We start from the raw sequence: 13,894 nt of genomic DNA, 5'->3' as shown, positions 1-13,894 counted from the left end.
CACCACATCCACAGACCTTCCATTATCCAGATACACCACATCCACAGAATTTCCTTTATCCAGATACACCACATCCACGGACCTTCCTTTATCCAGATACACCACATCCACGGACCTTCCTTTATCCAGATACACCACATCCACAGGCCTTCCTTTATCCAGATACACCACATCCACAGGCCTTCCTTTATCCAGATACACCACATCCACAGACCTTCCATTATCCAGATACACCACATCCACAGAATTTCCTTTATCCAGATACACCACATCCACAGACCTTCCTTTATCCAGATACACCACATCCACCGACCTTCCTATATCCAGATACACCACATCCACAGACCTTCCTTTATCCAGATACACCAAATCCACAGACCTTCCTTTATCCAGATACACCACATCCACAGGCTTTCCTTTATCCAGATACACCACATCCACAGACCTTCCTTTACCCAGATACACCACATCCACAGACCTTCCTATATCCACATACACCACATCCACAGACCTTCCTTTATCCAGATACACCACATCCACAGACCTTCCTTTATCCAGATACACCACATCCACAGACCTTCCTTTATCCAGATACACCACATCCACAGGCCTTCCTTTATCCAGATACACCACATCCACAGACCTTCCTTTATCCAGATACACCACATCCACAGACCTTCCTTTATCCAGATACACCACATCCACAGGCTTTCCTTTATCCAGATACACCACATCCACAGACCTTCCTTTATCCAGATACACCACATCCACAAGCCTTCCTTTATCCAGATACACCACATCCACAGACCTTCCTTTATCCAGATACACCACATCCACAGACCTTCCTTTATCTAGATACACCACATCCACAGACCTTCCTTTATCCAGATACACCACATCCACAGACCTTCCTTTATCCAGATACACCACATCCACAGGCCTTCCTATATCCAGATACACCACATCCACAGACCTTCCTTTATCCAGATACACCACATCCACAGGCCTTCCTTTATCCAGATACACCACATCCACAGGCCTTCCTTTATCCAGAGACACCACATCCACAGACCTTCCTTTATCCAGATACACCACATCCACAGGCTTTCCTTTATCCAGATACACCACATCCACAGACCTTCCTTTATCCAGATACACCACATCCACCGACCTTCCTATATCCAGATACACCACATCCACAGACCTTCCTTTATCCAGATACACCACATCCACAGACCTTCCTTTATCCAGATACACCACATCCACAGGCTTTCCTTTATCCAGATACACCACATCCACAGACCTTCCTTTATCCAGATACACCACATCCACAGGCTTTCCTTTATCCAGATACACCACATCCACAGACCTTCCTTTATCCAGATACACCACATCCACAGGCCTTCCTTTATCCAGATACACCACATCCACAGACCTTCCATTATCCAGATACACCACATCCACAGGCCTTCCTTTATCCAGATACACCACATCCACAGACCTTCCTTTATCCAGATACACCACATCCACAGACCTTCCTTTATCCAGATACACCACATCCACAGACCTTCCTTTATCCAGATACACCCCATCCACAGACCTTCCTTTATCCAGATACACGACATCCACAGGCCTACCTTCATCCAGATACACCACATCCACAGACCTTCCTTTATCCAGATACACCACATCCACAGGCCTTCCTTTATCCAGATACACCACATCCACAGACCTTCCTTTATCCAGATACACCACATCCACAGACCTTCCTTTATCCAGATACACCCCATCCACAGGCCTTCCTTTATCCAGATACACCACATCCACAGACCTTCCATTATCCAGATACACCACATCCACAGAATTTCCTTTATCCAGATACACCACATCCACAGACCTTCCATTATCCAGATACACCACATCCACAGACCTTCCATTATCCAGATACACCACATCCACAGGCCTTCCTTTATCCAGATACACCACATCCACAGACCTTCCTTTATCCAGATACACCACATCCACAGACCTTCCTTTATCCAGATAAACCACATCTACAGACCTTCCTTTATCCAGATACACCACATCCACCGGCCTTCCTTTATCCAGATACACCACATCCACAGGCCTTCCATTATCCAGATACACCACATCCACAGACCTTCCTTTATCCAGATACACCACATCCACAGACCTTCCTTTATCCAGATACACCACATCCACAGACCTTCCTTTATCCAGATACACCACATCCACAGACCTTCCTTTATCCAGATACACCACATCCACAGACCTTCCTTTATCCAGATACACCACATCCACAGACCTTCCTTTATCCAGATACACCACATCTACAGACCTTCCTTTATCCAGATACACCCCATCCACAGGCTTTCCTTTATCCACATACACCACATCCACAGGCCTTCCTTTATCCAGATACACCACATCCACAGCCTTTCCTTTATCCAGATACACCACATCCACAGACCTTCCTTTATCCAGATACACCACATCCACAGGCCTTCCTTTATCTAGATGGCAGCTCACTTCTTCATAGAAGGTTAATAGATTGGTCTGGCAAAAGCGAATTTTCATGAATCCATGCTGATGCCTCTCGGGGGATCAGAAAGGATTATTTTCCCCTGCTGTAGCAAATTACATCATGCTTTGCTGGGGTTTTTTCACCTTCCTCTGGATCAACTGTGGGTATAGGATTGTGTACATGGGATTGTATGGTTGGGGCGGGTATAGGATTGTGTATATGGGATTGTATGGTTGGGGAGGGTATAGGATTGTGTATATGGGATTGTATGGTTGGGGCGGGTATAGGATTGTGTATATGGGATTGTATGGTTGGGGGCGGGTATAGGATTGTGTATATGGGATTGTATGGTTGGGGTGGGTATAGGATTGTGTATATGGGATTGTATGGTTGGGGGCGGGTATAGGATTGTGTATAGGGGATTGTATGGTTGGGGAGGGTATAGGATTGTGTATATGGGATTGTATGGTTGGGGAGGGTATAGGATTGTGTATATGGGATTGTATGGTTGGGGAGGATATAGGATTGTGTATATGGGATTGTATGGTTGGGGAGGGTATAGGATTGTGTATATGGGATTGTATGGTTGGGGAGGGTATAGGATTGTGTATATGGGATTGTATGGTTGGGGCGGGTATAGGATTGTGTATATGGGATTGTATAGTTGGGGAGGGTATAGGATTGTGTATATGGGATTGTATGGTTGGGGCGGGTATAGGATTGTGTATATGTGATTGTATGGTTGGGGAGGGTATAGGATTGTATATATGGGATTGTATGGTTGGGGAGGGTATAGGATTGTATATATGGGATTGTATGGTTGGGGAGATTATAGGTTTGTGTATATGGGATTGTATGGTTGGGGCGGGTATAGGATTGTGTATATGGGATTGTATGGTTGGGGCGGGTATAGGATTGTGTATATGGGATTGTATGGTTGGGGTGGGTATAGAATTGTGTATAGGGGATTGTATGGTTGGGGTGGGTATAGGATTGTGTATATGGGATTGTATGGTTGGGGTGGGTATAGGATTGTGTATATGGGATTGTATGGTTGGGGTGGGTATTGGATTGTGTATATGGGATTGTATGGTTGGGGTGGGTATAGGATTGTGTATATGGGATTGTATGGTTGGGGAGGGTATAGAATTGTGTATAGGGGATTGTATGGTTAGGGTGGGTATAGGATTGTGTATATGGGATTGTATGGTTGGGGAGGGTATAGGATTGTGTATATGGGATTGTATGGTTGGGGAGGGTATAGGATTGTGTATATGGGATTGTATGGTTGGGGAGGGTATAGGATTGTGTATATGGGATTGTATGGTTGGGTTTTCAATACTTTTTTTTTTTTTTTGGTTGAACCAGATGGACTTGTGTCTTTTTTCAACCTGACTAACTATGTAACTATCCATTCCAATACTACTTATAATACCGTTTCCATTACTAAAGTCTTCTATATAGTCCCTTATCATCCCCTCCAATATCTTACAGACTACTGATATTAGGCTGACCGGCCTATAGTTACCCAGGATATATCTCGGCCCTTTTTTAAATATTGGTACTACGTTGGCTTTTTTCCAATCAGCTGGCACCATGCCCGTCTGTAGACTATTCATAAATGAAAATAATAAATAATATAATAAATATTCTATTATAATAATAATAATAAAATAAACTATTCATTAGGAACAATGGTCTGGCTATTAATGTCTAGTTCTGAGTCTGTCTTCTGTTAACCATGAGGGTGCTTCCTGGGACATGTTAATACCTTTAACATTACAAGCTGGGTTAGTATAGCCACCCAATTCTTTTGTGAAGACTGAGGAAAATAATTTATTTAGCACCTTCGCCTTCGCTCTGTCCTTTGTAGCCAGATTTCCTTTGTCGTCCTTTATGGGGCCAATGTGTTCTGACCTCGCTTTCTTACTATTTATATACTTAAAGAATTTCTTGGGGTTTTTATTTTTACTCTCTTCCACTATGTGCCTTTCGTGTTCTATCTTAGCCGTCTTGTTTGCGCTCTTACATTTCTTATTGCATTCTTTGCAATGTTCAAATGCTGCCAATAACCCCTCAGCCTTGTATTTTTGAAGGCTTTTTGTTTAATTTTTATATGTATTTTAAGTTGGAGTTTAGCCATCCAGGGTTTATTTTAGCTCTTTTAAATGTATTCCCTGTTTGAATGCACTGGCCAATACCTTTATTTAGTATGTTCTTAAAGCACTCCCATTTTTCCTTCGTGTTCTTTGTTCCTAGGATTCAATCCCATTTTATATAGTCTAACAAAGAGCGCAGTTTAGGGAAATTGGCTCTTTTGAAATCCCGTGTCCTTGTAATACCCTTGTGTTTCCTATTTCAATGATTTATACTGAAACGAATTGACCTATGGTCACTGTTTCCTAAGTTGTCCCGTATTTCTACATCCATGATCAGGTCTGTATTGTTGGTAATCAGTAGGTCAAGTACCGCCTTGTTTCTTGTCAGTGCGTTCACCATCTGACCCATGAAATTGTGCTAAAAAAACATTTAGGAACTGCCTAGCCTTGGCTGAGTGCGCGGTTCCTTCTGCCCAGTCTATATCAGGATAATTAAAGTCCCCCATTATAATGACATCTCCCATCCTTGCTGCCATTCCCAGCTGTAAAATGAGGTCCACCTCCCCCCCTCCCTCTGGTTGGGGGGCCTATAGCATACGCCCAATATTACCTTCCCCACCGTGCCTTCCCTTTGAAGCTCTACCCATAGGGATTCCACCTCCTACCAAGCTCCATTCATGATATCATCCCTCATATTCACTTGCACATCGGCATACCCCTCCCCTTTTTTACCCTCTATATTTCTGCGATAAATGGAATACCCCTTGATTGTTGCCAGCCAATCATGAGAGCTGTCAAACCAAGTCTCCAAAATTCCCACAAAATCGAAATCCTCCTCATACATCAGCAGCTCCATTTCTCCCATCTCGTTGGCCAGACTTCTAGCATTGGCATACAAGCCTCCTAATTTTGTCCGGTTGAATACTATATCCTCGTTAGATGTTATGAGGCTGAACTTTCGATTTGTCAGCCTACCTACTTTGGGTTTTGGATCTCTGGTGACCCTACCGCTAATACCCCCAATAATGGCCGCTGAACCTAGCTCCCCGCTGACTAGCTCTACATCTGGATCCCCCCCCCCCCATCACCTTGTTTAAAGAGGTGTAGCACCCTACAGGTAGGTGCTAGGTAAAGGTATAGTGAGCCTTGTCTGCCTAACAGCAGGACTGTGATTTAATAGTCAGGGTGTCATGGTTTCCAGGTGTGCCTGCTGAAGGGGGAGTCTCCCCGCTGGCTCCTGTGAGAGGCTTCTCATAGGGCAGTGGAGGAAACCCAATCAGGGGACACATCCAGGCTTGTAACTACCCCAGGAGGCATATTGTGCTGCAAAGGATTCTGGGAGTGGGTATAAGTTTGGGGGTGGCACATGACACAATGTCCTTGGCGGGAGCAGTGTCCCAGGAAGGAGTCCCAGGAAGGAGAGTGCGGCTGTCTCTCCTGTCTGAGGAAGGTGGATGTCTCGGGGTGTCGTCTGAGTGTCCAGAGAGAGCTGAGCTGAGGGGATCCGGTGTGCCGAGAGCCTGCGGAGAGAGAGAAGGGTCCAGTCCCAGGAAAGCCTACACAGGTCCTGAGTACTGAGGATTGCCCCTGGGGGTCTGCCTAGAGTCAGAGGGGACCACTCCGGAAGAGGTTCTGGGATCCCGTGTCAGCTAGCTATGCCCCTCTATCTCCTTGTTGAGCTATTCTCTTTCTCTCCATTTTCTTCTCTTCCATGTCCGGGTCTACAAGTATTTCTGCTGAAAAGTAAATCCAATTTATAAAAAGACGTCATGTACCAGTATGAAGATGGGCGATCCGGCAGGCTCGGCGAAAACGTAACCCATGAGGGCTGAGGTGGTAAATGAGGTCGCTGTGATAGGGGAACGTCCGGATTCGTTGTTGCGTCAGACTGGCAAGGTCATACACCGCGCTGATGTAAGAATTATCACTGAAGGGGGAAAGATTGAGGAATAATAGGAATATTATCTGGGTGTTAAATATTAAACATTACAACATTTCAATGAAAGGAAAGCCAGAAAACATTGAAATCCATACAGAAGGTGTGTGTGCAAAGGTCCAAGAAGAGAACCAATCATGAGACTCTGTATGGTCTATGTATCAAAAATCCCCATGTAGATGTCTGAACTATCCCACATAATAATCGCTGTAACACACACAGGGAGATTTACTAACTGTAATGTTCCGGTACCTATGGTACCCCTGTTCCTATATTTCTCCTCTCTTTGCGTCCCATCTTGTATAACAAAGGACGCATACACCTTTAAGACCGGATGACATCACTGCCGAGCGCCGCTATGAGCGGCTATTTCAATCGCCGGTTTGCTCTCACTCATCGCTTTTTCAAACCCACATGTTCATCGCACCTACGCCTGAGAAGTCGGAGCTGCTGACATACCTTCCTTGCTAAAATAAAGCCGGAAACCTCGCTGGTGATCCGTATCCCGCTACGGGATCACCCCTCTCCAATGGACACTGTTATTCCTAACCTATCTAAGTGATAAGTACCCCGCAGGGGATTCTTACTAACCAATCTCCTACTGTCATCTACTGCAATTACCAAGACTATCTGTATCTATCTAATCACTATCATCTGCATAAGACTGTTAGCTCTTGGGACTACCTTGAACTATCCTTGCACTAGGTTACTCTGTCTAAAGTATACTCCATATGTGTCCTCTTACCATCTGCACTATACTTGACATCAGAAACCTATCTGCTTACCATCCCCTGCAACTCTCCTATACTACTTCTAATGCTCACCATACAATAGCCTGTCTCTCATCTATACATCCTCATATATTCTATCCCTCCATTAAACATCTATTAATATATATGGTATATAACAGGCTGTACACGGTGATGAAGTCCTGAGAGTTGGATATGTTGTTCAACAGATTCTCTACAAGGCTACTGAGTGTAATAATTCTGCAGCTGTAAATCCATCCACAACCAAAAATGCATGAACATTACAGATTGAACGAGCCTTTAAAAAAAATATGGATTCAGCAGAATTATCCACTCATGTACTACAATTAAAACAGCAAGTAGATGCATTGATCCTTGCGCTTACAGAGGTACAAAATGAAAATCAGACCTTGAGACAGCAGCTTGGCCGTCTCACACAGCCTCCTGCTGCTCAGCCCCGTGAGCCTAAGATAAACCCTCCTATAGTGTTTTCTGGTGATCGGAGCAAATTCCGTGAATTTAAAAACGCATGTCAATTGTTTTTTTTGTTAAAACCTCTAACCTACACCACTGACCAAATTAAGGTTTGTACCATCATCTCCTATTTAACGGGTGAACCCCGGGCCTGGGCAGACGCTCTCTTTGAAAAGGATGATCCACTCCTTAATTCTTATCCCTTATTTCTAGCACAATTTGCTACTTTATATGAAGACCCCAACAAGCAGAGTACCGCTGACACCCAGTTACGGGCCTTAAAACAAGGAAGGAGACCTGTTGAAGATTTCGTGGCGAATTTTAAAAGATGGTCCCCTGATTCAGGGTGGAACGACACATCTTTGCGAACGCAGTTTAGACTCGGCCTATCTGAGGCCGTTAAAGACGAGCTCGCCCGAGCGGATTTACCTGGCACTTTGGATGGCCTGATGCAGACCAGTATCAATATTGACAGACGACTACGAGAAAGAGAGGCTGAGAAGATGGGCTCACCATTTTCCAGTCCTTCTCGGATGTTGCCTGCTGACCCTACTCCTATGGAAGTAGGAATGATACGCCCACCTCTGACCCTTTCTGAACGTGCCAGGAGGAAAACCGAACATCTTTGCATGTACTGCGCATCCCGGAATCATTTGGTAAACGACTGTCCTCTTGTCCGCAGAAAAGAGGGTGAGTGTTCAAATGTCTTGCTAGGGGGACTCACAACTTCCTTTCCTAATTCTTATCTTTTTGTTCAATTAACATTGCAGTGGGACCAAACTAGGATTACCACCAAGGCTATGATTGACACCGGATCTTGTGGAAACTACATTGACATTTGTTTTGTCTCCCTTAATAAAATACCTATTGTTTCAAAACCCAAACCTGTCTCCGTTAGTTTTATTAACGGTACCCCTTTATCCTCTGGTCCTATCACCAGTCAGACACAGGCACTTCTTGTAACTGCTGACGAGTCTCATGTGGAGACCACCACCTTTGATGTATTAACCTCACCACATTTTCCAATCATTTTGGGACTTCCCTGGTTACACATACATCAACCAATCATCGATTGGAAAACAAGAACGTTAGCCTTCTCTTCTCACTATTGCGAGACGACGTGTAACCTCCCCACACATGATAGGATCCTGTCTGTACTGCCAGATGACATTATTCCTAAGTGTTATCAAGATTTATCTGAGGTTTTCCTCGAGAAAAACGCTCAAATGCTACCTCCTCATAGGGACTATGATTGTTGTATCGATCTGCTCCCTAATAGCAAGTTGCCTTTCGGACATGTTTATCCTCTCTCACAGGATGAACTCTCTCATCTTAAGGAGTATCTGGATGAGAACTTGGCAAAAGGATTCATCCGACCTTCTACTTCCTCCACTGCTGCTGGCCTCTTCTTCGTCCGCAATAAGGATTCTAGCCTTAGGCCTATCATTGATTTCAGACAATTAAATGCCATCACAATAAAGGATCGTTATCCTTTACCTCTTATTCCTGAACTTATCGAACATGTGCGTGGGGCTTCTTTCTTTTCAAAATTGGACCTAAAAGGGGCATACAATTTAATTTGAATCCGTAAAGGGGATGAATGGAAGACGGCATTCAGAACCAGATACGGACTGTTTGAGTACCTTGTAATGCCATTTGGGCTATGTAATGCCCCCGCAGCCTTACAACGTTTTATAAACGAGATATTCCGAGACTTGCTTGATGTTTGTGTGGTAGTATATTTGGATGATATACTTATCTATTCTCATTCCTTACCTGAGCACATAAAACACGTGAGACTTGTGTTGTCAAGACTACTTGCACATAACTTATATGTTAAATCAAAGAAATGTCTGTTTCATAAAGAGGAGGTACTATTCCTAGGATATATTATATCTAAAAGTGGAATCAAAATGGACATGAGCAAAATATCCTGCATTCTGGATTGGCCTGTGCCAACCACTCGCAAAGCATTACAAAGGTTCCTAGGATTCTCTAATTACTATAGGAAATTCATTAAAAACTTCTCTGCGATTGTGAAACCTCTCACACAACTTACAAGCACGAAGAAACCATTTAATTGGTCAAAAGAAGCAAATGGAGCATTCTCTCTGCTGAAATCAAGCTTTACTACTGCCCCCATACTATTCCATCCAGACCCATCCCTTCAATACATCTTGGAGGTAGATGCATCTAATATGGCAGTAGGAGCAGTTCTCTCACAACGACCAACAAACACCTCACCTCTTCACCCAGTTGCTTTCTTTTCAAAGTCATTAAGTAGCCCCGAACTCTTTCCCACCGGCAGGTACGGTGGTCGTTATTCTTTCTGAGATTTAATTTTTTAGTGACTTACACGCCCGCAGACAAAAATAAAAAAGCGGATGCACTCTCACGACTAGCCGAGAAAGATTGCACTGAGGTTCCCTCAGTTCCTATAATACCACTTGAACGTATTATCGGAGTCGTTCGCTCCCTGAAGGAGGAGATTTTGCACAGCATAGGGTTGGATTCACCTCCACCACAACTAACTACTGACACAGAAGGCTTCCTCTACTACAACGATAAACTATACATACCCCCTACTATGCGAACCAAGATCTTAGAATTGTCGCATGATGTACCTATGGCAGGACATATGGGTATGACTAAAACTCTCAATCTACTCACTAGGCAGTTTTGGTGGCCAGACATGAAGACAACCGTAAAAAAGTTCGTTTCATCTTGTGATATCTGTGCAAGGTCTAAAATTGACAACACGAAACCATCGGGGTTACTTTGTAGTTTACCGATACCCCAGGTTCCGTGGGAAGTGGTATCCTTAGATTTCATAGTGGAACTACCACCTTCCAAAGGATTCAACACCATCTTGGTATCAGTGGACCATCTGACCAAGATGGCACATTTCACCCCTATCCGAAAACTACCTTCATCCAAACAAACAGCGGAATTACTTGTGAAACATGTCTTTAAGTTACATGGTATTCCAAAAACACTGCTGTCTGACCGTGGTTCACAATTCATCTCAAAGTTTTGGCTAGCTCTATGTCAGATACTGCGAATAGAGCGTAAACTTACTTCTCCCTACCACCCTCAGACCAAGGGACAGACAGAGAGAGTTAACCAGTGCATTGAACAGTACCTGCGTTGCTATACTTCGTATCTACAGGACGATTGGGCAGATCTCCTCCCGCTGGCGGAATTCGCCTATAACAACGCTACTCATAGCACTACTAAGCAAAGTCCGTTTTACCTGAATTATGGGTTTCATCCCACACTCCTACCTCCACGTATCTTGCCATCAAGTAATCCAGTAGCATCTGATTATCTTGCCCAGATAAAGGATTCTCTGGGATTACGCAACAATACCATATCCCATGCTCATAGCCAACAAAAGAAGTACTACGACCTCCGTAGGAAACCCTCTCCCCAATATGCCATTGGGGATCTTGTTTGGCTTTCTACAAAAAATCTGAGACTAAAGATCCCTAGTAAAAAACTTGGACCTCTATTTCTGGGACCTTTTCCAATAGAGAAGCTTATTGGAAAGGCTGCAGTACAACTCATATTGCCAGTAGACCTCAAGATACATCCTGTCTTCCATGTGTCTCTACTGAAGCCCCATGTTCCTAACCAAGGAATAAGGCCTACTATCTCACCTCCACCTCCTGTACAAGTGGAGGGTGGAGAAGAATTTGAGATAAAAGAAATTTTGGATTCCCGTTTCAATAGAAGAAGACTCCAGTATCTAGTACGATGGAAGAATTATGGGCCCCAAGACGACACCTGGCTGGATACCTCCGATATCCATGCCCCTAGACTGATTCGCAATTTCCACTCGAAATATCCGGAAAAACCAGTTCTAGAGGCCTTCCGGAGCCGGCCTTAAGGGGGGGGGTACTGTAATGTTCCGGTACCTATGGTACCCTTGTTCCTATTTTTCTCCTCTCTTTGCGTCCCATCTTGTATAACAAAGGACGCATACACCATTAAGACCGGATGACATCACTGCCGAGCGCCGCTATGAGCGGCTATTTCAATCGCCGGTTTGCTCTCACTCATCGCTCGTTCAAACCCACATGTTCATCGCACCTACGCCTGAGAAGTCGGAGCTGCTGACATACCTTCCTTGCTAAAATAAAGCCGGAAACCTCGCTGGTGATCCGTATCCCGCTACGGGATCACCCCTCTCCAATGGACACTGTCATTCCTAACCTATCTAAGTGATAAGTACCCCGCAGGGGATTCTTACTAACCAATCTCCTACTGTCATCTACTGCAATTACCAAGACTATCTGTATCTATCTAATCACTATCATCTGCATGAGACTGTTAGCTCTTGGGACTACCTTGAACTATCCTTGCACTAGGTTACTCTGTCTAAAGTATACTCCATCTGTGTCCTCTTACCATCTGCACTATACTTGACATCAGAACCTATCTGCTTACCATCCCCTGCAACTCTCCTATACTACTTCTAGTGCGCACCATATAATAGCCTGTCTCTCATCTATATATCCTCATATACTCTATCCCTCCATTTAAACATCTATTAATATATATGGTATATAACAGGCTGTACACGGTGATGAAGTCCTGAGAGTTGGATATGTTGTTCAACAGATTCTCTACAAGGCTACTGAGTGTAATAATTCTGCAGCTGTAAATCCATCCACAAACAAAAACGCATGAACGTTACACTAACCCACAGCCAGGGGAGGACTGGGAAGGGGGGCAGGGTGGCAATTGCCCCCCGGGCCGCTCTGATTCTGGGTAAAAAGGCCGCACTAAGGGCTGGATTAATGTAGGGGCCAGACACTGAATAAGAAATAGCAAAAAAGGGGGATATATGGTGCAAGCAGAATGCCAGTAATCCTAGGGCAGTCTATGCTTGGGCTAGGAGGAGGAGGAGAAGGGGGGTTTTATAGTTCCAGTGAGAGTCCAAAAGGTTCTGGTCCATTTGGATGGCTGCTGGCGGTTGAAGAGAGAAGCAACTCTGTATGAAATACAAGGGGAGAGAGAGACCCAAAGGGCCGATCTAAGTGTAGCTGTTTAAAACCTTTAATGTAGGATAAAAGCAATATATAACTCACAAAAGTGAAGGGGTAACAGGCATCAAGTTATATGTGGAGGTCCTGGGCATTTCACATCCAGGGGGTCCCTTGGAGTCCTTAGCGAAGCCGGTCCTGGTGCAGGGGAGCGAGGGTCTCCTGTGGGGGACAGGAGACAGTCCTGGTCCGTAGCTGCAGTGGGTTGCTGTTCCACGCGTGGAGGGGCCGTGATGTCACTTCCTGGTGTGCAAAGCCTAGGACAATCGGGGACGCATTGCGGAGCATGCACTCCTTTTTCAGGCCCTTCCACATGCAGAACAGCAACCCACTGCAGCTATGGACCAGGACTGTCTCCTGTCCCCCACAGGAGACCACCGCTCCCCTGCACCAGGACCGGCTCCGCTAAGGACTCCATGGGACCCCCTGGATGTGAAATGCCCAGGACCTCCACATATAACTTGATGCCTGTTACCACTTCACTCTTGTGGGTTATATATTGCTTTTATCCTACATTAAAGGTTTTAAACTGCTACACTTAGATCGGCGCTTTGGGTCTCTCTCTCCCCTTGCCAGACACTGAGTACAGCTGCCGGTCGCCGCTACACAATGTTATATTTGCAGAGCTGCAGCGGAGCGGTATGAGTGTGCAGGGTACGCTACTGCACCCAGTCGGCACAATACTAACACAGTCACTTCCCTGTCAGGCATAGTGATCTCTGCCTGACAGGAGCTTACTAAGGCCCTGGCGTAATGTCATATATTTTTTGGTAAACCTCCTTTGTTGCTATTAACATTTAATTATGTTACCACATTGCATCATGTTTGTCTTGCTTCATAACATCAATATCCATTATAAAACCAGGTGGGCATGAATGGTGAGCTGTTTCGATGGTTCAATGGGCCACTTGACTGGACTTGCCCCCTAGGCCTAAGGCTGCCAGCCCTCCCCTGCCAACAGTACCCAGAATCTGTTCATAGTGACCAATCAGCTTCTATATTCAGCTTGTTCTGGTAAACTTTGAAAATGAAAGAGAAGCTGA

General features: G+C 44.7%; 1 protein-coding gene across 1 annotated transcript in view; it reads right to left on the bottom strand.

The window, feature by feature from the left end:
- Positions 1–13,894, bottom strand: part of LOC309561795 (cytochrome P450 4B1-like) — a 119,353-nt gene that overhangs the window by 39,812 nt on the left and 65,647 nt on the right. The window contains exon 6 of the mRNA XM_082265826.1: positions 6,420–6,571. Within this exon, the coding sequence (XP_082121952.1) occupies positions 6,420–6,571 (152 nt within the window). The remainder of the gene's footprint in view (positions 1–6,419; positions 6,572–13,894) is intronic.

Source organism: Pelophylax lessonae (genome assembly GCF_965119305.1).
Source record: "Pelophylax lessonae genome assembly, chromosome: 8".
Taxonomy (NCBI): Eukaryota; Metazoa; Chordata; class Amphibia; order Anura; family Ranidae; genus Pelophylax; species Pelophylax lessonae.
The sequence above is the reverse complement of the archived record's forward strand: the minus strand, read 5'-3'. Positions and strand labels throughout refer to the sequence as shown.